The sequence below is a fragment of the Tursiops truncatus genome, chromosome 6, assembly GCF_011762595.2.
Source record: "Tursiops truncatus isolate mTurTru1 chromosome 6, mTurTru1.mat.Y, whole genome shotgun sequence".
Classification (NCBI taxonomy): domain Eukaryota; kingdom Metazoa; phylum Chordata; class Mammalia; order Artiodactyla; family Delphinidae; genus Tursiops; species Tursiops truncatus.
The window spans coordinates 110,315,978-110,337,832 of NC_047039.1; the positions used below are offsets into that span (position 1 = coordinate 110,315,978).

Genomic DNA, 21,855 nt, shown 5'->3' on the forward strand with positions numbered 1-21,855 from the left:
TGATAAATGAGAAGCAGGCTTGGAGCAGAGAAGCAGTTTGCTGAAAACCAAATAGTAAGTGGCAGAATACACCCCCCCCCTCCCGGAGCTGACGCATGGGTTCCAAGTTAAGAATCTCTGTCCTAGAGCATTTATAATATAATTCAACTACAAAAATCTCCACGTAGGACTGTGTAATAGCCAGCAATCAGCAAGGCTGAATTCTAATCCAGCCTTCACCACTTTCTGACTGAGGGGCATTGGGGAATTTTCTTAACTTCTCTGTGCTCCCAGCTGCCTCATCAATTAAATGGCAATGATAACCGCTAGGTGACTAGGATGTCTTTGCGCAGTGTTTCGCGCAGTTTCCAGGCTTGTTACTCCAACGAGTAAACAAAGCTGATCGCTGGGGTCCTTTAATATCCCCTTTCAGCCTTCAGACACGTAAGGGTCTCCTTGGCGAGAACCCGGCCCCCCGACTTTCTGAGAACCTTTTTCTTCCACACTCCTGTAAAGCCATTCTCAGAAGCTACAGCCCCTTGGAACTATTTGTCAAGTTCCCAACTCCTCTGAAGTCGGAACTATTAATAACCACCTACATCTAAAGACTACTACGAAGTTTCAACGAAACGAACGTGGAGGGCTCGCGCCTGCACTTCCCAGTATGAGAAACCAACAGGAAGCAAGCGCGCTCCACCTGAAAACGCGGTAGCGGCACCTGGACGCTCCCGGGCGCAGGCGCACAGACCCCGGGCCACGCCCCATACTCTGTCAGAGCCGGCCAATGGGAGGCGACGGCCAGAAGAGCTCGCGACTTTAGATGATCCCTCCACCTCCCTCGGCCCGAAACGTGTGATGTCATCAAAGCGCGCCGGAAAATGCGTCATGCCCGCGCGCCGCTAGAGCTGAGGGAAGGAAGTTGGCCTGGGGGCCGCCTGGGCTGTGTCTGCAAGGACGCGGGCAGCTGCGGTAGCAGCTTTGACCTGTTGAGGGCGGCGCGATGGGAGACGAAATGGATGCCGTGATCCCCGAGCGGGAGATGAAGGTCAGACACTGGCCGGGGCCTCCCTCCCTTCCTTAGTTCTGGTGTTGCCTTGGAGCCCCGCTGACCCGCCCCGCCCCCCCCCCCGCCCCCGCGCCTCCTGCTTGAACAATTTGCCGCTTTCAGAATTCTCTTTACCGCGTCCTGGAGCGCTCTTCCGTGCAGTCGGCGTGAAAGCCCCACCGAATGCGGTTTCCGCGTCCCCTGTTGATCTTGTGCGAGCCTCTTGAGTTATCCTAGCCCCTTTAATGTGGTGATTGGAGTAGTGGTACTAACTACTGTTTATTGAGCGTTTACTGTGCAAGGCACTGATAATTATCACAGCAACCCCACGGAATACTTGTTAATGTAGAGGAGCAAATTGAGGCTCGGAAAGTAACTTACCCAAAGCCGCATTTGACAAGCGGGCTGAAAACCAGATTGTTGTTACTGTTTTTAAGACCCTCCTCTCTCGCTGTACTAGTAAGGCGGTCTACGCTTGCCTAATGCAGAGCCAGGGTTCATCACTTATCCTACAAGAGCTTTAGTTAACTAGAATCGGAGGGCTGTTTCGGGACAGGAAATCAGCCTGAAGTCAGGAAACTTGAGAGGGCCAGGTGATCCAAATGATGGTTGTAAACACCCGAAAGGAAATAAGTTGTAGGAATATTTTAGGCATTTGAACAACAAATCACTGAAATGCATTAGGGAGGAGTAATCCACACCATGTTTAGAATAGTGATGCTGTCGTTCTTCTTGAGAATCACCGCCAAGGGTGAGCAACCCAGTGAGAGTGTGCCATATTTCATATGCTGGAGCAGAAGGATGAAAAGGTTTTAGAACCACAGACTTAGAAAATGGCCTCCCTTTGAGTTTCTGATTACAAGACCCAAGTAGGATATTTGGGATTATCAGGATGAGAATTAACAAAAAAGGTTGAAAATTTTGTGGTCTGACCTGGAAAGCCGTGTGGATTTCTGATCACCATACTCAGTTGGAATTAAAAGAGTATTTCAGTTAATCTTTTAGCAAATCTGTATTAAACATTGAATCCAAGGAAATGAGTATGTGGGGTGTGTTAGGGATCCTGGATGAAACACTGTAAATGGACACAAATGAAGGCTGAGAAAGGCTGTCTTTGGCTTTTACACTTTTTAGAGTGTAAGCAAAAGGAGATTCATATTCTTTTCACCAAAACCTTGACTTAAAGATAGGTTTAGAATTGAAGAAAAAAAATTGAAGAAAAAAATATATATATATATAATACAACTTAACATAATGCTTGGTAAACGTATGGAACTCTTTTTACCAAGAAGTGGTACACACTGAAAATTCTTTGAAAGCAGATCAATAAATTCAGGGAAGACTGGATGAATCAGACATTGACAGGAGGTTGGGGAAGGCTCCCAGGCCCTGAGGGGCTAAGGACCATGAAAATGGGAGGAAATGAAAACTGGAAATAGGTGGGGGGTGGGGGTGGCACTGGATGTGGCAGAGGTGATGGCGCAGTTGTGGGAGGGAAGCAGAGTACTGTGAGGTGAGGCTCTGGAAGTGGACGAGTCAAGCCGTGTTGGCCTTATAGCCTGTGTTAAGGGGTTTGGACTTGATTTTAGATGTCCTCATAGCATCTAGGTATGTTTATAGGTCTTGAACACCAAGAGATTGACCTCTTCTGTGGTGGGAGTTTTGTTTAGTGTCTGATGCAGGTAAGCCAGTTTGGGATTTGGTTACCGTTCAGTGGCCATTATTTCCATGTATCTTTGTTGAGTACTGCACTGGTAGTTTGAGCTTACAGGGTAGTTGAGTGATGCTTTCAATATTTAACAACAATTTATTAAGCACTACTCTGTATCGTAAGACATACCACGAAATAGGACAAGATTGTAAATTAAAAGTGCAGCTTGTGTGGTGGTTCAGACAATAAATTAGCTAGGAATTCAGAAAAGGAAAAGATCAGTGTTATCTGGGTTAGTCAAGGAAGGCTTCATGAAAGAATTTTTTTTTATTTAATTTATTCAGTAAATACTAATAAGCACTATACCGGGTGCCACAATATCACAGGAAGCTTAAAAATGACTGAGCCGCACAGCCCTTACCCTCAGGGTAATGTATATTTTGTTGTACTGGAATTGGGTGTACTGAAATATAATGACAGGTGTGATTTAATTTCCTGTCTTCCCTGAATTGATCTTGCTTTGACCCCGCACCACAGGATTTTCAGTTTAGAGCCCTGAAGAAGGTGAGAATCTTTGACTCCCCCGAGGAGTTGCCCAAGGAACGCTCGAATCTGCTTGCTGTGTCCAACAAGTATGGCCTGGTCTTCGCTGGTGGAGCCAGTGGGTTGCAGATTTTTCCTACTAAAAATCTTCTTATTCAGAATAAACCTGGAGATGATCCCAATAAGATAGGTAAGTTCCTTGGTTTGTGTTGCATGATAGAGGAGTGAAGTGCTAATGTCACTTGATTTACAAGAAATCATTCTAGTAGTAAAACTGCTGTTAGTCCTGAGATTGACCCCAAAGAAGAGGAAGTTCTAGGTAGGCTTCTGGAAGCCCTCCTGGGTGTTGTCTTTGGTCCATTGTATTTCTCTTTTGATGAGCTGTCCCTCTGAGCTCAAGCAGAACAGCTTACCATTGTGCCATGCTCAGTTGAACTTGGGTTCCAGCTCCCTGGGAGAAGAGTTTCATTGCGTGGCTTTTTAGTTGTCACAACAGCGCCATCCAAACAAATGGGAATGTGTGCTCTTTGGAGCATTGTTGCAAAAATACGGTACAGGGCACTGTTTCCAACAAGGGCTACAGCCACAGTTAGTTTTCTCAGGTCAGATGAGGAAGAGTCCCTATGATACTTAATGCGACATTATACATCTGTAAGAAAGCTGCGATTTATCTGTACAACTTGTTATCAGGGTGTGTGCATATTTTTATGTAGATGTAAAAATTGTTTCACATAGACCTGAATAGAGTTTGTGGCTTATGCTTAGAACATTGCATTTTCTGCTTTGTGTTTTTTTATGTTTTCATAGTTGATAAAGTTCAAAGCTTGCTAGTTCCTATGAAATTCCCGATACATCACCTGGCCCTGAGCTGTGATAACCTCACACTTTCCGTGTGCATGATGTCCAGTGAATATGGTTCCATTATTGCTTTTTTTGATGTTCGCACTTTCTCAAATGAGGTAAGCTGCTGGCAAACTGTAGGGACCTAAGAAGATTTCCTGGTATTGAATCATAACCTAGAAGTTCTTGGTTGGCCTTTGAATTCTTTTTCTAGATTAAAATATGGGTTTTTAAAAGGTCCTTAATTACAGAATCATGGATCTTTGGAGATAGAGGTGACTTCAAGAAATTATTTCATAATACCACCTGCCCCAAGATGTTATCATTTCTCATTTATATATGAGACAGCCAGAGCCCAGGGACCCTTAGGTGACTTGCCCAAGGCCATAGAGTTAGTAGTTAATGTCAGAAGTTCCTACATCCTGGATCTCTGGCCTCCTAATATAGTGTTCTTCCATTCCAGGCCGTTTAGTAATGATAATAGTCAATAACATTGAGTGTTTATACTGACTTTGTGCCAGGCCCTGTACTAGTGCTTGACATGCCTTGTTCTCGTTCATGCCTACCCTTCATGGCCTTATGCAGTAGGTACTGTCATCTTCATTTCATAGGTAGAGAAACAGGCCCAAAGAGTTTAAGTATTTGGGGTTCTTGTGTGTCTGTTTGTTTGGGGTACCTTTTATATCAATAATCTTTCATTAACCTTCCACAACAAATCTTCAGTGAAGCTCTTGGAATTTTGAAGCCTTTGGTGGTTTCTGCATACCAGTTAAAATAGGTATAATATTTTAAGGTGAGAGCTCTCTAAAATTCAAGGGCCCAGCACTATTAAGAAGCAGAGCCCAGATTTTTATTTAGTGTCTGCTCTTTATGGATTATTTTGCATTTGTGCACTCCTTTGTTGCGAGTCCCTCTGAGTATGCTATAACGATTGATTGCCGTTTTCAAAGCTGTGTTAAAATTGTCTGTAACAAATAGACTGTTGTGCAGAGCTGCATTGTTTTTCATGGTCATGGAGAAAGGTGAACCGTAATTCGAGAAAACTTGCAGATTCAGTAATTTTCTTTGACTATTAAATGTCTCTGTACTTATTAATTTACTAATTTATTTTTGCTTCTGGGCATGTGTTTTAAAAGGCCAAACAGCAGAAACGCCCGTTTGCGTATCATAAGCTCCTGAAAGATGCAGGAGGCATGGTGATCGATATGAAGTGGAACCCTACTGTTTCCTCCATGGTGGCAGTTTGCCTGGCTGATGGCAGCATTGCTGTCCTACAGATCACAGAGACAGTGAAAGTGTGTGCGACTCTTCCTTCCACAGTAGGAGTAACATCTGGTGAGTAATAAAGTCTTCTCCTGTGTAACATATGGTAATGGTGATCTAGTTAAAATTTAATCTCTGGAAAAAAAGCAAATGGGGTTTTTTGTCATATTTGTTGTTCTTTGGTAGAAGTGGAGAGAGTATTTTTTATTTCCGTAGTTAATGTCCTTGAAGCCAAAAAGCATACATGATTTAACTTGAATGTGCTTGGGTTTTCTGGAGAAAGAAATATTTTAGTATAGCTGGTTTAGAACTGTGTTGTTGAGAATAATTGTTTTGATCTAAAAGAGTCGTACTCTGAAACAGTCATTTGTACCTTTGAGGAAAAGCATTAGAAAATATCAAACAGGAGCAAGAGAATGACGTCTTGATATTTGAGAACCTTATGTATTCTCCTTGTTTTATCTAAAGACTACAGAGTTTTCTGTACTTTACAGCTTTCTGGGCAGTACTCCATTGACAAAGCATTTTTAACAGCTGATTCAGTGGCCCAGTGATAAATCACAATTGGCTTGTATCATCGAAATGATCTTTCTTTTTTCACTGTGCCAAGTAAGGATGATCCCACAGTCTTCCATGGACTGACAGAGGAACAAGAAGTGGTTATTATGTAGCTGTTTTGGTACAGATCTCATTGGTTTGCTCCATTTTATTCAGTTTTTAATTGGTAGCATTCTCTTCTTTACCCAGTCTGCTGGAGCCCCAAAGGAAAGCAGCTGGCAGTGGGGAAACAGAATGGAACTGTGGTCCAGTATCTTCCTGTAAGTCTTGCCTTGGACTTCAGAACTTTTTTACTTAAGTTACCCACTGTTTTGGGGGTGGTTTGGGAGTATCTTTGCTGTTTTTTTCTATTAAAATGTAATTTACGCTCATTGCAACAAATCTGTCAGTACACAAGTGAATGCAGGAAAGAGTGTTGCATGTGCACTCGGTCAGCTCTCCCTGTGGTGAGCTGTGTCATCTCTTCCAGAGGTGATATTCATGAATATTCTTCAATGTAAATCGACAAAGAATCCATATATATCTGGTCACACCCGAATGGGAAGGAGGGGTTCACAGGCAATGCCAAGGCCTGTGCTGTTGTGTATTCCTCCTGTTCTCTGAGGGGTTGCAAAGTGGTGAATGTGGTGGAATAGGTTTGAGGTTAAGGTTTTGTTTCTTCTTTGTCATCACAAAAAGTTGTTATGTGACATTTGGTACATATTCTTTTAGGGCATTAGCCTGTAAAAAGTTAATACAGGGCTTCCCTGGTGGCGCAGTGGTTGAGAGTCCGCCTGCCGATGCAGGGGACACGGGTTCGTGCCCCGGTCCGGGAAGATCCCACATGCCGCAGAGCAGCTGGGCCCATGAGCCATGGCCACTGAGCCTGCGCGTCCGGAGCCTGTGCTCCGCAACGGGAGAGGCCACAACAGTGAGAGGCCCGCGTACCGCAAAAAAAAAGATTAATACAGTTGGTTTAATTTTATTGTTTGCTTTTTTTTTTTTTTTTTAAACTTAATAGTGTATTGGAGGGACTTCCCTGGTGGTCCAGTGGTCAGGACTCCGCTCTTCCACTGCAGGGGGCATAGGTTCGATCCCTGATCGGGGAACTAAGATTCCTCATGCTGCGCACTGCGGCCAAAAAAAAAAAAGTGTATTGGAGTCTTTTTCTTCCAGCTCATTACATATAGAGCTACTTCATTCTTTTGAATGGCTGCATAGGACTCCACTATGTGAGTATATCTGTTCCATTATTGATGGTTATTTGTATCAGTGTGAGTGGTTTTGCTACTCTGAGTGGTATTGCATTGAGCATCCTCATCACCTCCATTGATCACGTTGCTGTGAGTGTTTCCATAGGGTAGGATTCTAGAAGTAGGCATCCACTTGTCTCTGTATTCATTCTCTCCTGGCTGGGGAGATGAGACTTAGGTGGTTTCTAGGGGAACTTATTGGATTTGACAGTTTCATTGGTTTGGGGATTGTTTCATTCGACTCTGTTTTTTTTCAAATCTCTTTCAGACTTTGCAGGAAAAAAAAGTCATTCCTTGTCCTCCATTTTATGAGGCAGATCATCCTGTCAGAGGTAACACATCTGCTTTTCTTACTGGGCCGACCTCTAATGAGGTGCTGTCTTTATTGCAGAAATTTCAGATCATGTGATGTACCTGCATACCTGATCAGGGAAGCGTTGGTGCCTCCTGTATGAAAACTCCCATTATTTCAGTTAGCTAATTAAGTCGCTGTAACAGTAATCCTCTGGTAGACACCTGTGTCTCTTGGTAAATGACATTAAATGGATCCTGATTTTTTAATTAGAATTCTTCATTATTTGCCTTGATTATAATCCACCAGAAAAAAAAAATACCACTTTGGGATGAATTTGGGCTTCTTGAGTCTTTGTGAATTGTATTTAGTTAGTGAAATCTGGACCTTTTTAAAAGCTATAGGAGTTGGATTTTTTTTTTTTTATCCATGAGATGGTAGTATAATGTACAGGGGTTATTCCAAGCACAAGATGGTTTATTAGGATGTGTGTCTTTCAGTTCTGGATGTGCTGTGGATTGGTACATATGAATTCACAATAGTATATGCTGCTGCAGACGGGACCTTGGAAACTGCTCCAGATGTGGTGATGGCTCTGCTCCCGGTATGTCTATGCAAAGGATGTCTCTGTTATTTGAGAATTTCAGAAGTCTTCTAATAAAGTTTGCAGTTAGGCTTCAGTTTCCTTTTCTTGCTGGCAGTGGTCGTGCAACTTGAGGTGTAAGATTTTAATGCTGCACTGGGAACCTGGGGACCAAAATGGTGGTGTTCACTTAGAGCGTGTTCTACTGTTGAGTCACAAGATGGAAAAAGTCCTGAAACTTACTTTGCTTAAGTTGCAAACTGTGAGTTGTGGTAGATGTTAACATGATAAAGACATTTTAGAGAAGCAAGAAAGCACCTTGATTTTCAAAATTCGTTCACTTATTTATTCATCAGATATTTATCGAATGCCTACACAGTGTGCTTTAAAGCTGAGAATACAGCTGCGACCAAGGCAAAGTCCTTGTTTTTGTGGATCTTGCATTCGGATGAACGTGCTAGTCCACAGACAAGGGTCGGATCAAGGAGTGATAGGGGTGATGGAGGAAATAAAGCAGGGTAAGGGGTGGTTGGTTGATGACTGGGGTGTGATTTAGCTTGGGTGGTCAAGGAAGGCCTCTGAGGAAGAGCCATTTGAGTGAGGGAGTGAGTCATTTTGAAGGACAAAGAAGGACCTGAATGATAAGATCTACACTTCCTAAATTGCAGTGGCATTAAAAACAGCAAATGAGGCAGGGCTTATATTTCCAAATCATGTTAACTTTGAAAGTCTAGAAAAATATTAAATACATACATAAAAGTCTAAGTATAACAAAAGTGGGAGTGGCACTAGTCATTCTGTTTTGCAACCTTGTTTTACTTAGTAAATTGCAACTACCTTTCTACCTCAGTAAATCTGAATTTTGCTTTTGGGCAGATAATCAATTTATTTAGCGCTTCCTCTACTGTTGGATACTCAGGTTGCTTTCAGTTTTTCCCTGTTTTAAAGAATACTAACACTCTTTTATGTACACTTAATGGGATTATGTTTATTTTTTAGGATAAATACCTAGAAATGAATTTGCTAGGTCAAGCAGTGTATGCTCTTTTGATATAGGCTTTTGAAAACGCTGCCGAAGTATCTTTTAGAAAAGTTGTATCAGTTTGTACTCCTACCACGGTTGGAAGTACCAGTGTCCCAATATGTGTGTCAATATGTAATGGTACCATTTTTAATCTTTGCCAATCTGATACGAGAAAAAAGTGCCTTGTTTTTATTAACTCTTTTGGGTTCCTGACAATATTGAATTTTAAAAATAAGTTTATTAAGATGCCTTATTTCAAGATATCATTAAGATTTTCTTTTCCCAGGGATCATATTAACACTAGCGTTTATTGAACACTTCTTATGTTCCAGGTTAGACCGGGTTACATGCTTTATGTGTATCCTTTCATATGTCACAGCAGCCTTTGATGTAGGTTTTTTAGGTCCATCGTACATGAGAGAAAACATTATCAGAGAGGTTGAGTAATCTGTCCATGCTAAAGTGACAGAAAACTTTGAATTCAGTTTGGTCAGTGGCCAATGCTTCTGTTCTTGTACTGCTCAATGCTGCCTTTATATAGTGTCTATATATTTTGAATGAATTTTCTCATAAAACTTAAATGATTTTATCTTTTGAGGTTCTTAACTGTGTAGGATTCAAGAAAAATCGCCCATGAGATTTTTTTTTTCTCGTTCTGTTCATTGTAGAAAAAAGAAGAAAAGCACCCAGAAGTGTTTGTGAACTTTATGGAGCCCTGCTACGGCAGCTGTACAGAGAGGCAGCATCATTACTACCTCAGCTACATTGAAGAATGGTGAGCCGCGTACCCAGGGAGGGTACAACCTGCCCTCACTGTCAGGTCACCCCTGAGTCACTTGGTCCTGCTTGTTCTGTTTTGTTTCCTTTCTGTAAGGGAGGAAAATAGAGGCTGGAGATACCCCAAACATTTTCACCTCATGCTAGATAATGCCTTTCTGACTACTACTTCTGTTTTCCCAGTCTTGAATTATTTAGCTCAGATACATACTAAACTTAGAAATCCCATTTTCTCATTAACTCCGGTGATGACTTAAGAAAATACTGATATTTAAGGAACATACTGAAGTTTCCCTCTGAGCAGAAGTGTCCCTTTGAAAGATAGATGACTTGAAGCAAAGCTTCTGTTCCTCTAATTAGATTATTCTCTCTACAGGGGGGTATTATATTTATTGGGAACTCTGACTTGATTCTGTTGTGTCTCTCCTTTGTCTTAAGTAGGGAGGCAGTTGGCTGAGTCTCCAGGGCTCTAACCTATGAACTAAAAAATAAAGCTTTACATCCAAAATCTTCTTACCTTTCTTCAGCCGGGTAGAAAACCTTGCTTTTCTCCTTCACGTCCCAGTGAAAGCCTTGTAGATGCTACCAGTGACTCAAGTCAAGGTACAGCTGTTGCTGTTTGAATTTCATGGTCTTCCGGTTTTATTCTTTGAAGGGATTTAGTGCTGGCAGCATCTGCGGCTTCAACAGAAGTTAGTATCCTCGCTCGACAAAGCAGCCAGGTAAGTGTCTCTCTTTTGTCACTTTTATGTGATACGTTTCTGAGAAAGATTTTGGAGGGGTTTAACTGAAGTTAAGATTTAGATGAAGTCACATCCCTTTTAATGAGTTTCTGATGAGAGCACAGCTTAAATGACCAAGAGCCCTGGATCAAATGGCTTGGATATTGCATTGGACAAACATGGGTGTCAGATTTAGCCGTTCCTTCAGTGTCATCAAAAGCCCTTCTGTTAGGTTAGGATGTATCCACTGCGTGTGGAAACATACTAGTAATCAGCCTCCAATAGGAGTGTACCTGGATGTGTAGGAGGTTTTTTCTGCCTTGTTCTGTTCAACCGTCTTTATTTTCTTCCTATTACTTGAACCTGCCTCTTCTATTTGGTTAACTATAACCCATCCTTGACTATGGAAGAGAGACATGCAAATCAAACCAAATTGTGACTCATCAGAAATACTTTCTGTTTGACTTTGGAAAACGGCCAGAAAGCTAAAAGCACCTGTGCAGTTAAGCACCCATCTCCCTTCTTCCCCTTTGTGCTCTTTGCAGGCCAGGGTGGGCTGCAGTTGTCGTGGTAAGCTCTCCTGAGCTCTGGTAGATTATGCACAGTGACTACACAGGAGACACAATGAAAGGGAAGCTTTTCTTTCTTTCTTTATTTTTTTAATTATATAATTAGTAAAGGCCAGGTAATGGTTGTATTAAATTTGGGTACACATCAAGAATAAACTTTTTTTTTTCCAGAAGCCACAAAACATTTTTTAAAAAATTAATTAATTTATTTATTTTTGCTGTGTTGGGTCTTTGTTTCTGTGTGAGGGCTTTCTCTAGTTGCGGCGAGCGGGAGCCACTCTTCATCGCGGTGCGCAGGCCTCTCGCTATTGCGGCCTCGCTTGCTGTGGAGCACAGGCTCCAGACGCACAGGCTCAGTAGTTGTGGCTCACAGGCCCAGTTGCTTCGTGGCATGTGGGATCTTCCCAGACCAGGGCTCGAACCCATGTCCCCTGCATTAGCAGGCAGATTCTCAACCACTGTGCCACCAGGGAAGCCCCACAAAACATTTTGAAAAATTGATCATATCAAGTCAGATGTAGAAATGACATTGCACTGTTTCTGACATTGTAATAAAGCTGGACAATGACACAATTTTAAACAATCAAAACAAAATTACAAAATACCGGCAAATATATATACATGTATATGAAGTCACTAACTGAAATAACTCAGGTCAAAGAGAAGCTCAGAGCTACAGTTGCAGACTACTTAGAAATAATGGCAGAGACAAACTAAAAACATACGGAGCTGTTCTTAAAGAATAAGAGAGAATGAAAACTCAATAAGCTACAGAAGACCAAATCAATAAAATGTTTTATTTAAAATGTGAGCCAAATTTTAGTGCCTCTGCTGCATTTTGTAAAGGATTATAAGAAAAGGATGCAGAGAATTTTGAATATGGGTCAGTTACCTATTCACCTAATCAAAGTGAGTACAGAATTCTGCTAATTTTAAATATTTTTCTTATTGCTAAGAAAACCAGGAGAATGACCTAAAATTTGTTTCGCTTCTGAACATTAAAATGATGAGCTATTTTTCTGCTACTGTCTTGGTGTGAGGTGTGGCCACGTGACTGAGTTCTACCTATTCCAATGGGAGCAGCAGTTTCTGTGCTAATTCTAGGCCCGGCCCCCAGGAACTATGGGCCTTCTCCATTTGTTCTTCTCTTTGTCACCTGGATACAAAGTTGGTTAAGGACTAAAGTAATGGCTTGTGTAGCCACAAATGAGGAGCTTGGATCCCTGAATAAAGCTGGTAGGACAGCCACTCTGCCAACTTAAATACCCAGTCAAACTCCAAAAATCTTCTGTAATGTCGGCTAGTGCATATTTGGATCTATATTTGTTACAGGGTGTTGGTATACCCTAAATAGTGAACTAGGCAAAAAGAAACAAAATAATACGTGGACCAATAAAATACAGATGAAGTAGTATGTGTATCAGAATTTGACATTGCAAATTAAATACCACTACATTAAATAACGCATTAAGCAAAAGAATTATATGCAATAAGCAAGTGGAGTTTATTCCAGGGGTACTTTTCTATCTCATATGTAAATGTCTAAGTGGCAACTCCTCTTGTATTTTTAAGAGGTATCTTAAACTAATCCTGTCTGTAACTAAACTCTTGTTTTTCTCCCAACACCTGCTCCTCCCTCAAGTTTTCCCCTTCTTTGTAGGTTGATCTCCATTCCATCCATTGCTCAAGCAAACATTATGGTGTCACCTCTGACTCTCTTTCTCTCACATCTCACATCTATCAAAAGGTAATGTTTGGTCTACTCGCAAAATGCATCTGCATTCTGACCATTTCTCACAACTCCTCAGCCAGAAACTTTTCTTTTTAAAAGTCTACCTTGAGTTTAAAAATGTTTTGTGCACCCCATGCCCAGGTACATATGCCTCTTCAGTCATTCAACATTTATCCATCCTTCTCTGGGCAGCAAGGTGGCCAACCATAAGTGCGTAGTCCTCAGGGTCACAGGCCAGAGTTCAGCGGTCTGATTTGCTGCTCTTGGATTAACTTCAGTCACAATTTCTTAGTAGCACAAATATTTTATGTATTCACACATTGAAAAACTTTTATTTTTGCTTTTTATCAAAATAATTATGTTCATGGTTGAAGAATCAAATAGTGGAGAAAGGCTTATAAGTGAAAAATCACCACTGCCCATCCTGTCCTGATCTGTCCTGTTCTCGAAAGGGGACCACTTTTTTTGTGTTATGCGGGACTCTCACTGTTGTGGCCTCTCGCGTCGCGGAGCACAGGCTCCGGACGCGCAGGCTCAGCGGCCATGGCTCACGGGCCCAGCCGCTCCGCGGCATGTGGGATCCTCCCGGACCAGGGCACAAACTCGTGTCCCCTGCATCGGCAGGCGGACTCTCAACCACGAAAGGGGACCACTTTTAACTTGTAAACTTTTTCTTTTAATGGTTACCTCCTTATCCCTAAATAATAATTTGCTTTATCACTAGTTGTCGATTATTAATGTTAAACTATTGGGCTGTTAGGGCAAATGAGGATTTAGCTCACATGTGGCCTTCAAACCCTCCCTCCTTCCTTTCAGTAGGGTTATAGCACTGTTTTAGTTTCTTCTATTTGTTATCTTTGAACCTTAAGTAATCATTTTTACCTTCGTTTCTTATGGTATTCCCATACAGCATCTCTCTTGATCTTCTGAGCTGTGAGAGGAACATGTCAGCGCCCCACCCTTGCCTTTAGCACACCTTCCCCACTCCCACCTGTAAGCTGTTGTCATCTGTGTCTCGTCTTTCGCAAAATCAAAGCTGATACTGTTTGTATTCTGTTCTGTAGTGATTAGCAAGCCTTCTTTATTTTGTCTATAAATTGTTTTTCCAAGTTGGAATCCATTTTGTTTACGTTATTATGAATGTGACCATTGACTCCATAGCTAAGTCATGGAGCATAATTATGTTCCCTTTCCTGAGCAGTTTTTTGTTTTTCTGTTTCTCATTGAGCATTATTCCCCTTTGATTCATGCTGCCCAGTTTTGGTCAACGTTGAAAGGTTAGATTTTTAAAAACCAGGAATCATTTGTTGCAAGGAACAGATCCCACTCGAGCAAACTTGAACGAAAGGGGAGTTTATTGGAAAGATGTGGTGGTTTCTCAAGGAATCCAGTGGCAGGATGATTGGCCAGTGTGAGGAACTGACACCAGGAACTAGGAAGACAAGAACTAAGGTTACCTTCTGTCTCTGTGGTCGAGTGAGCACAGGGCATTTGGCCAGCTTTATAAGCTGCTCTGCTCAAGACCTCACTGGAGATCCCCTGGAGATCCTGGTTCCCGTCCCAGATTTCTAGGAGCAGCTACTGACTGGCTTAGTGCAGCTATTAGATTCACCCTCTGTGTTCAGGAGTCTACCTGGTTGTGGTGGACAGTACTTCAGAGAGTGTTCACAGTAGTGGTTATTTATTCACAAGGCAGGAGCTTCGTATGCCAGGAACAGACAGAGAGGTTGACTTGGAAAAGTAACCCCTCGCTTGCTGGGGGACTCATAGCTTTTAGACTGTTTTTCCAGATTTCAGAGTCTCAGTCAACATATAACTCTAAACCATGTGAGCTGTCTTTTTTCTTCTCTCCTGTTGAGCAGTGCTGGAGAAGGCTCTAACCAACAAGGCATTTTCTTCTTCTCCTTGTTCTTTTGTCCAGAGTAATTGGGAATCTTGGCTGCTGGAGGATTCTAGCCGAGCTGAACTGCCTGTGACAGACAAGAGTGATGATTCCTTGCCCATGGGAGTTGCCATAGATTACACCAACCAAGTGGAAATCACCATCAGTAAGTATAGTCTGACATAGCTTAGCGCAGAAGTGGTCTTCTTCCCATCATGGTTAATATTCAAATCCAGCTCTACGTTTTCATGACAGAATCTACTCTGCTGTGCACTTTTAACTTGTACCATGTTTCTACTTAAAGAGTGAGACGGTGTGTTGTACGACGCTCATCTAATTTGAATCGATACTCATTGACCGAGGTCACATACTCTGTGTGTCTGAGTATCTGAGTGTTGGCGTGTCTGTGTGTGCTTTAGAATACGGCTAAAATACACAGTGCTGATTTCATAGCTTTGTCTCTGTGCCCCTTCCAGGTTCCCAGTGCCTCCCAAGGGGACAGCGCCCCATGGCACTTGGGTGCTACATACCAACACTTGGTTCGAAGGCCTGGTTAGAAAATGGAGGCCTCAGGCACAGGCTTCCAGATGGGGCCTGAGCACATGCTTTGAGTCTGTCTTCTCCCCTGCTGAGGCTCGGCAGGGCCGCAGTCTCCTGAAATGTGAAAGTGAGACAAGACATTTTTTCTCATAGATCTAGAGAACAAACTAGTGGTTACCAGTGGGGAGAGGGGAGAGCTGGGTGATATCGAGGTGGGGGAGTGGGAAGTACAGACTGTTGGGTGCAAGACAGGCTACAAGGGTATATTGTACAACATGGGGAAAATACAGCCAATGTTTTGTAATAACTATAAATGGAGTGTGACCTTTAAAAATTGTATAAAAAAATAAAGTAAGAGAATAACAAAAAAGAGAGAGAGCAAAGGAAACAGGATAACCAACAACATAACGAAAAGGCAGCCTGTGGAATGGGAAAAAAAATTACAAACCATATATCTGATAAGGGGTTAACATCCAAAATATATAAGGGACTCATACAACTCAATAGCAGAATAAAACAAAGTAAACAACCTGATTAGAAAATGGGCAGGGGACCTGAATAGACGTTTTTCCAAAAAAGATTTACAGATGGCCAACAGGTATGTGAAAAGGTGCTCAACATCACTAAGTACCAGGGAAATGCAAATCAAAACCATAATGAGTTATCACCTCACACATGTTAGGACGGCTGTTATCAAAAAGTTAAGTGATACCAAGTGTTAGCAAAGATGTGGAGAAAAGGGAATCGTTGTATACACTGCTGGTGGGAATGTAAACTGGCGCAGCCAGTATGGAATAGAGCATGGAGGCTCCTCAAAAAATTAAAAATAGGGCTTCCCTGGTGGCGCAGTGGTTGAGAGTCCGCCTGCTGATGCAGGGGACACGGGTTCGTGCCCCGGTCCGGGAGGATCCCACATGCCGCGGAGCGGCTGGGCCTGTGAGCCATGGCCGCTGAGCCTGCGCGTCCAGAGCCTGTGCTCCGCAACGGGAGAGGCCACAACAGTGAGAGGCCCGCGTATCGCAAACAAACAAACAAAAAAATTAAAAATAGAACTCCCATGTGAGCCAGCAGTTCCACTTCCCTTTCCAAAGGAAGTGAAATCAGGATTTTGAAGAAATAGCTGCACTTCTATATTCATTGCAATGTTATTACCGCAGACAAGATATGGAAGCAACCGAAGTGTCCATCAGTGGATGAATGGATAGAGGGAATGTGTTATATATACAATGGACTGTTCAGCCATGAAAAGGAAATCCTGCCATTTGCAACAACATGGATGGACCTTGAGTGAAATAAGTCAGACACAGAAAGACAAATACTGCACGATCTCAGTTATATGTGGAATCTAAAAAAGTTACACTCAGAGAAGCAGAGAGCAAGAATGGTGGTGGCCAGGGACTAGAGGGTGGAGGAAATGGGGCGGTGTTGGTCAGAGGGTAGAAACGTTCAATTATATTATGAATAAGGTCTGGGGATCTATACTTGAAATTTCCTAAGGGCGTAGATCTTAACATAGACACACTACTATATATAAAATAGGTAACTAATAAGGACCTACCCTATAGCCCAGGGAACTCTACTTAATACTCTGTAATGACCTATATGGAAAAAGAATCTAAAAGAGAGTGGATATATGTGTGTGTATAACTGATTCAGTGTAGCAGAAACTAACACAACATTGTAAATCAACTATACTGCAATAAAAATTAAAAAAAAAAAAAGTTTTCACCACACACACAAAATGGTAAAGTACGTGAGGTGGTGGATGTGTTAATTAGCCTGGTTGTGGTGATCATTTCACAGCGTATACATCCATCAGACCATCATGTATACCGTAAACACGTACGATGTTTGTGTTTTATCCCAGTAAAACTGGGAAAAAATATTTGTTTACAAAAAGCCATATTCTTTGTGCTTTGTGCTTCATTTTAGAAAGGTGTACCCATCAGACACCACTAAGTTCCTTGTCCTTTCCCTGGTCAGGCTGTTTGGTCTGATTAGCTCATTTACTCTGATTCTCGTAAAGACTTAATTGACAAAATACATGCTTAGGATTCAACTGTGAATGAATATAAAGTAGTGGGACTCACTTCTCTGTGCCCTACCGTGTGTTTTCCAAAGAGGCTCATCTGTCATTTTTTTTTTTTAACTAAAGGAGTCACTTCCTGGAGACTCCTGTCTTGGTCAGGGGAATGCTAAACCTACCTCCCAAACACCGGGACACACGTAAAAATCAGAGGTTTGGGAGTCAGAGCTACTGCAGGACTGCTAGGGCTTCCCTGTAGGGCTGGTGGGACGGTGGCCATCTGATCATGGCAGTAGCTCTTCTTTAGGGAGCTGTTTCATAAAAGGCTGTTCAGATCCAAATCAGAACAAACCAACTCGAGCTACTGTAGAGATGAGTCCTGTGAAGCGTCTTTTGCTTCCGGCAGTCTTCCGCTTCTGGGCCCAGGCCCTTCAATCGACTTGGCCCTTTTATCACCTTTGTTTTCTTTTTTAACAGATGATGAGAAGACTCTTCCTCCTGCTCCAGTTCTTATGTTACTTTCAACAGATGGTGTGCTTTGTCCATTTTACATGATCAATCAAAATCCTGGTGTTAGGTCCCTCCTCAGGACACCAGAGCGGCTCTCATTGGAAGGAGAGCGACAACCCAAGTCATCAGGTGCGTGCCTCCCCCCATTTTGGCCGAGAGGGGATACCGAGGGCTTGTACAGGAGTATTTGCTGGGGTGAATACTGTGAGGACACACAGTGGTTATCTTTATCAGCCAGTCTGTCTTATCGAGGCAGGACTAATCTTTTCCTCAGACACATGCACATACTTGCCTTCTCTCACCCCCAAGCTTTATTCTCCAACCTTTACTTTAGAGAAAAAGGAATCTCAGCCCGATGGATCCCATTAGGTAATTTACTGACAGTATCCTATTATAAGACCCTATATTATATGGTCTGAAACCTAACATGTTTAATCATGAGAGATTGGTTAAATAAATGATTGTACATCCATACAGTGAAATGCCATGTAACTATTAAAAATGTTATATTTATTGACAAGGAAAGGACAGAACATATTGTAAAAGAGCACTGTATACTCTGATTCCTTTTTTATGAGAAAAATACATACATAGAAAAAATACTTGAAAGATGTTAAAATCTAAATAGTGGCTATTGCTGGGTGATGAGAACGTGGGAATTTTCTCTTTGTATTTAATTTTCTTTAGTTTATTTTCCCCCTCCTCTTTGAAGATATCGCTTAAGTAATATATGTTTATTGGAGAAAAATTAGAAAATACAAAGACAGAACCACTTCAGAACCCGTCAAGCAATACAGCCAGTCAGCATTTTGGTACCTGTGCTTCACATACGTAAATGCATGCGTGTGAGTGCCCATCTGCGTCTTCAGAATTCTCACGACGGCAGTGGGTCACTTGTGAGAACAGAATGAACTTTCTAGAAGGGCATTGTTTCATATTGTGGAATTTTACTAATATTTCTTTTTTTGAATTTTGTGAGTATATAACTAGTAAGTTTTTTCTCTTCTGATATAGCGAAAAAAGCTCATACTGCCACCAATTCTATATCTAGGGAGAAACGTTGACCAGTTGGGTTGGATGTGGTGGAGAACACTTAGGGGATCTTTTCTCACTGCTTCCCAATGCAGAGTGAGTTGTACTTCATAAATAGAGCCACTCAGATACTTGGGCTCCTACCAACTGGCAGTGTGACCCCAAGTAATGTACCGGGTGCCTCAGTGTTGTTGTGTTGGGATATCTCCTTATCTGCAGTGTGTACTCTGAGTTATTTTTCCCCTTTAAGTGGTCCTGAGTCCCATGAACTACCTACACTCAGTTGCTGGGTCTGTCTGTAACAAGCAGTGTACCCTGTGAGGTCGGGAGCCTGTGGGATGATGTTTGTTTCTGAGCACAGTTCAGTGTGAGGGGCTTGCTACAAGCCCCTTATTCCCTGAGTGCGAGCAAAGACCAGTTTTACTGTTTGCCTCTCCTAGAGAAACCCCGTGTTCCCTCATGCTTAGCCCAGAGGTAACAGCCATGTTTAGATGAGAGGAAGAGAGCCACTGAAGGGGGAGGAGGTGTCCCACCAGTTCACCAGCTCTAGCTGAAGCTGGCTCATGGGTTCAGAGGACATCAGTGCTTCTGCGTGCTCCCACACTCCAGCGCCAAGGATGCTGGGTTGAATGATCGCAAAGAGCAGCATGATGGTTTTCAGATATTTAGTTCCATTTTCAGTGGGGAAGATGCCTGTGATTTCTTTGGGGTTTGGCATATGCTTTTTGTATTGGTCTACTAAATGCATGGAAGTGATTGACACATATGCTTGGGTCTCTGAAGAGGTGAGCTGTTGTTGGTCCATATCTATTGTGTAGAGGAAGTATTAGCAGAATAGATAGGCTTGCATTACATACTGTCAGCGAAGTGACCATCTACCTGGGGGTCGTTGTTTTCAGAAAGTGGCATTTTCATAGTTGTATCCTAAGTATTTCCTTGCTTTAGACATAGTGAAGATAAACTGTCACCTCTGACAATTTGGAAGAACCAAGACCCATAAATGTATTGACAAAAAAATACTGCTTTCTTAGTTAGTTATTTAATTTGGAGAATTAACATGTTTATAGAAAGTTTGGAAAATAGAAAAAATTTTAAACTTGCCTTTTATGGTATTCTCTTTCAGTGTTTCTTCATAAACATCTTCATAGTTGTGATTATATTGTATACATAATTGGTATGCTGGTCTTTTATTTAAATTTTAAGTGTTTTCCAGGTTCTTAAGTAATTTTTATGATTCATTTAGGAGTGTTTAACACTCTGTTGAATATATTTTACCATTTGGGTTGTATTAAATATCTTTTTCATTTTTTAGGTTATTTCCGTAGTCTTTATTCTTAAAATTGGGATTACTAGGTACATGTTCTGTGATTTTTGAGGCAAAATGCTAAAATACTTTCTAAAAGACTGTGCTAAAAAGGTACCTACTAGTGATAAAAAGTTTCAGGTTTGTTTTACCCTTTCAAACATAGGGGATTATATATATTTTTATTTTGATAATTTAGAGGACAGCCAAAAATATGCCTCTTTTAAATTTGTATTTCTTTGATTAGAGAGACTGAATATATTTTCTTTTTATGCATTAGATTCCCAGCTTATATCTATTAAAGTCTCAAATTTTTTTAAATCTCAATTTGTATGAACTTTAAAAAAAATAAAACATATTACTTGTCATTTGCTGCAAATTTTTTTTCATTTACCTTTTGGTTGTATAACTATTTCTGTACATAGTCAAATCTTTATCTTTTGTGTTTTTTTTGGGGGGGTCACTTTTAGGTTTATCAAGTTGATAGACTCTAAGAGACAACTCACTTTTTGCCTCCTTTGTTTTGAGATATAGTTATATATATGCTTTTGTATATGTGTGTATCTTTAATTAACCTAGAGTTATTTTAGTGACTATTATAAGGTGTAAGTCTGAATTAAAGGTTTTTCCTGATAATAAAATATTGCAGAATAACTTATTTTTCACTGTAACATTGAGAAGTGTATTTTTTCTACATTACTCAAGTGGGTGTTCATGAAGTCCTATTAGTCTAATGTCTTTTTGCATTTCCTTTTTCCTTCAAAGTTTTAGACATCTTACCATATGGAATGTTTGCTGTGGAAAGTCCAACATCAACTCCATTTCCCTTTTTTTGTTCCCTTGTGGAACGAGAACCATTATTTCTGGCTTCATTCTTCCACAAACCCACTTGCTTTCTGTGATGTGGACCTCCACTGTTACGGGGTTAACTTCTCCCTTCCTTTTTCTCCATATTTCCCATTGCAGGAAGTACTCCTACTACTCCCACCTCCTCTCAGGCCCCGCAGAAGCTCGATGCGGCAGCAGCCGTAGCTCCTGCCTCCGTTCTGCCTTCATCACCGGCTGCTCCCACCTCCACCTTCTCTTTGCCTTCCGCCGTGGGAGCCCCTGCTGTGTTCTCCTTTGGTTCTTCATCCTTGAAGTCATCTGGTTCTGTCACTGGGGAGGCCCCTCCGTGTTCCAGTGCCTCTGACAATTCCAAAGCAGCCTTGGGCCCTGGAGCATCCTCCTTCTCTTTTGTTCCTCCTCCTCAAGCCTCCCTCGTGCTCACCCCTGCGGCCTCTCCCATGGCACCCTCAGCTGCCTCATTCTCCTTTGGATCGTCGGGTTTTAAGCCTACCCTGGAAAGCACACCAGTGCCAAGCGTGTCTGCTCCAAACACAGGAATGAAGCCCACCTTCCCACCATCAGCCTCTGCAGTCAAGGTCAACCTTAGCGAAAAGTAGGTAACAAAGTTTGATGGGTAGAAATATCGCTGCTTGTTCACTAGAAATAGAGTCGCTGTGAGTGGAGTTATTGAATAGATTTTCTTGTCCTTTTTCCCATAGTAATACTTGCAAATGGTAAAAATGCAGACAACATAAAGGTTTGCATTTCATCAGTGGACAGAGTCCAGAGATGTCTCTTAGAATTTTTTTTTTTTAACTGTTAGAAGTTTATATTTAAATGCTTGTTTTGCTTTTGCAGGTTTTAAATGTAGGAGGTATTCCTTACTTTTAAAAAATGAAGCAATACAGACTATATATCCCTTAA

General features: G+C 41.7%; 1 protein-coding gene across 19 annotated transcripts in view; it reads left to right on the plus strand.

The window, feature by feature from the left end:
- The first annotated feature begins 8 nt into the window (after window positions 1-8).
- Window positions 9-21,855, plus strand: part of NUP214 (nucleoporin 214) — a 137,251-nt gene continuing 115,404 nt past the window's right edge. For 15 of the 19 annotated variants that reach the window (XR_012332238.1, XR_012332239.1, XR_012332240.1 and 12 more), the window contains exons 1-13: window positions 9-1,024; window positions 3,213-3,408; window positions 4,026-4,177; window positions 5,195-5,393; window positions 6,069-6,139; window positions 7,380-7,443; window positions 7,904-8,007; window positions 9,679-9,785; window positions 10,443-10,509; window positions 12,739-12,825; window positions 14,732-14,858; window positions 17,736-17,897; window positions 21,070-21,544. Coding sequence is in view for 15 of the 19 variants with exons in the window: in XM_033858887.2 (XP_033714778.1) it covers window positions 980-1,024; window positions 3,213-3,408; window positions 4,026-4,177; window positions 5,195-5,393; window positions 6,069-6,139; window positions 7,380-7,443; window positions 7,904-8,007; window positions 9,679-9,785; window positions 10,443-10,509; window positions 12,739-12,825; window positions 14,732-14,858; window positions 17,736-17,897; window positions 21,070-21,544 (1,856 nt within the window). In the remaining 4 variants the exon portion in view is untranslated. The remainder of the gene's footprint in view (window positions 1,025-3,212; window positions 3,409-4,025; window positions 4,178-5,194; window positions 5,394-6,068; window positions 6,140-7,379; window positions 7,444-7,903; window positions 8,008-9,678; window positions 9,786-10,442; window positions 10,510-12,738; window positions 12,826-14,731; window positions 14,859-17,735; window positions 17,898-21,069; window positions 21,545-21,855) is intronic. The other 4 variants (XM_019920194.3, XM_019920195.3, XM_019920201.3 and 1 more) reach the window with 1 other exon arrangement.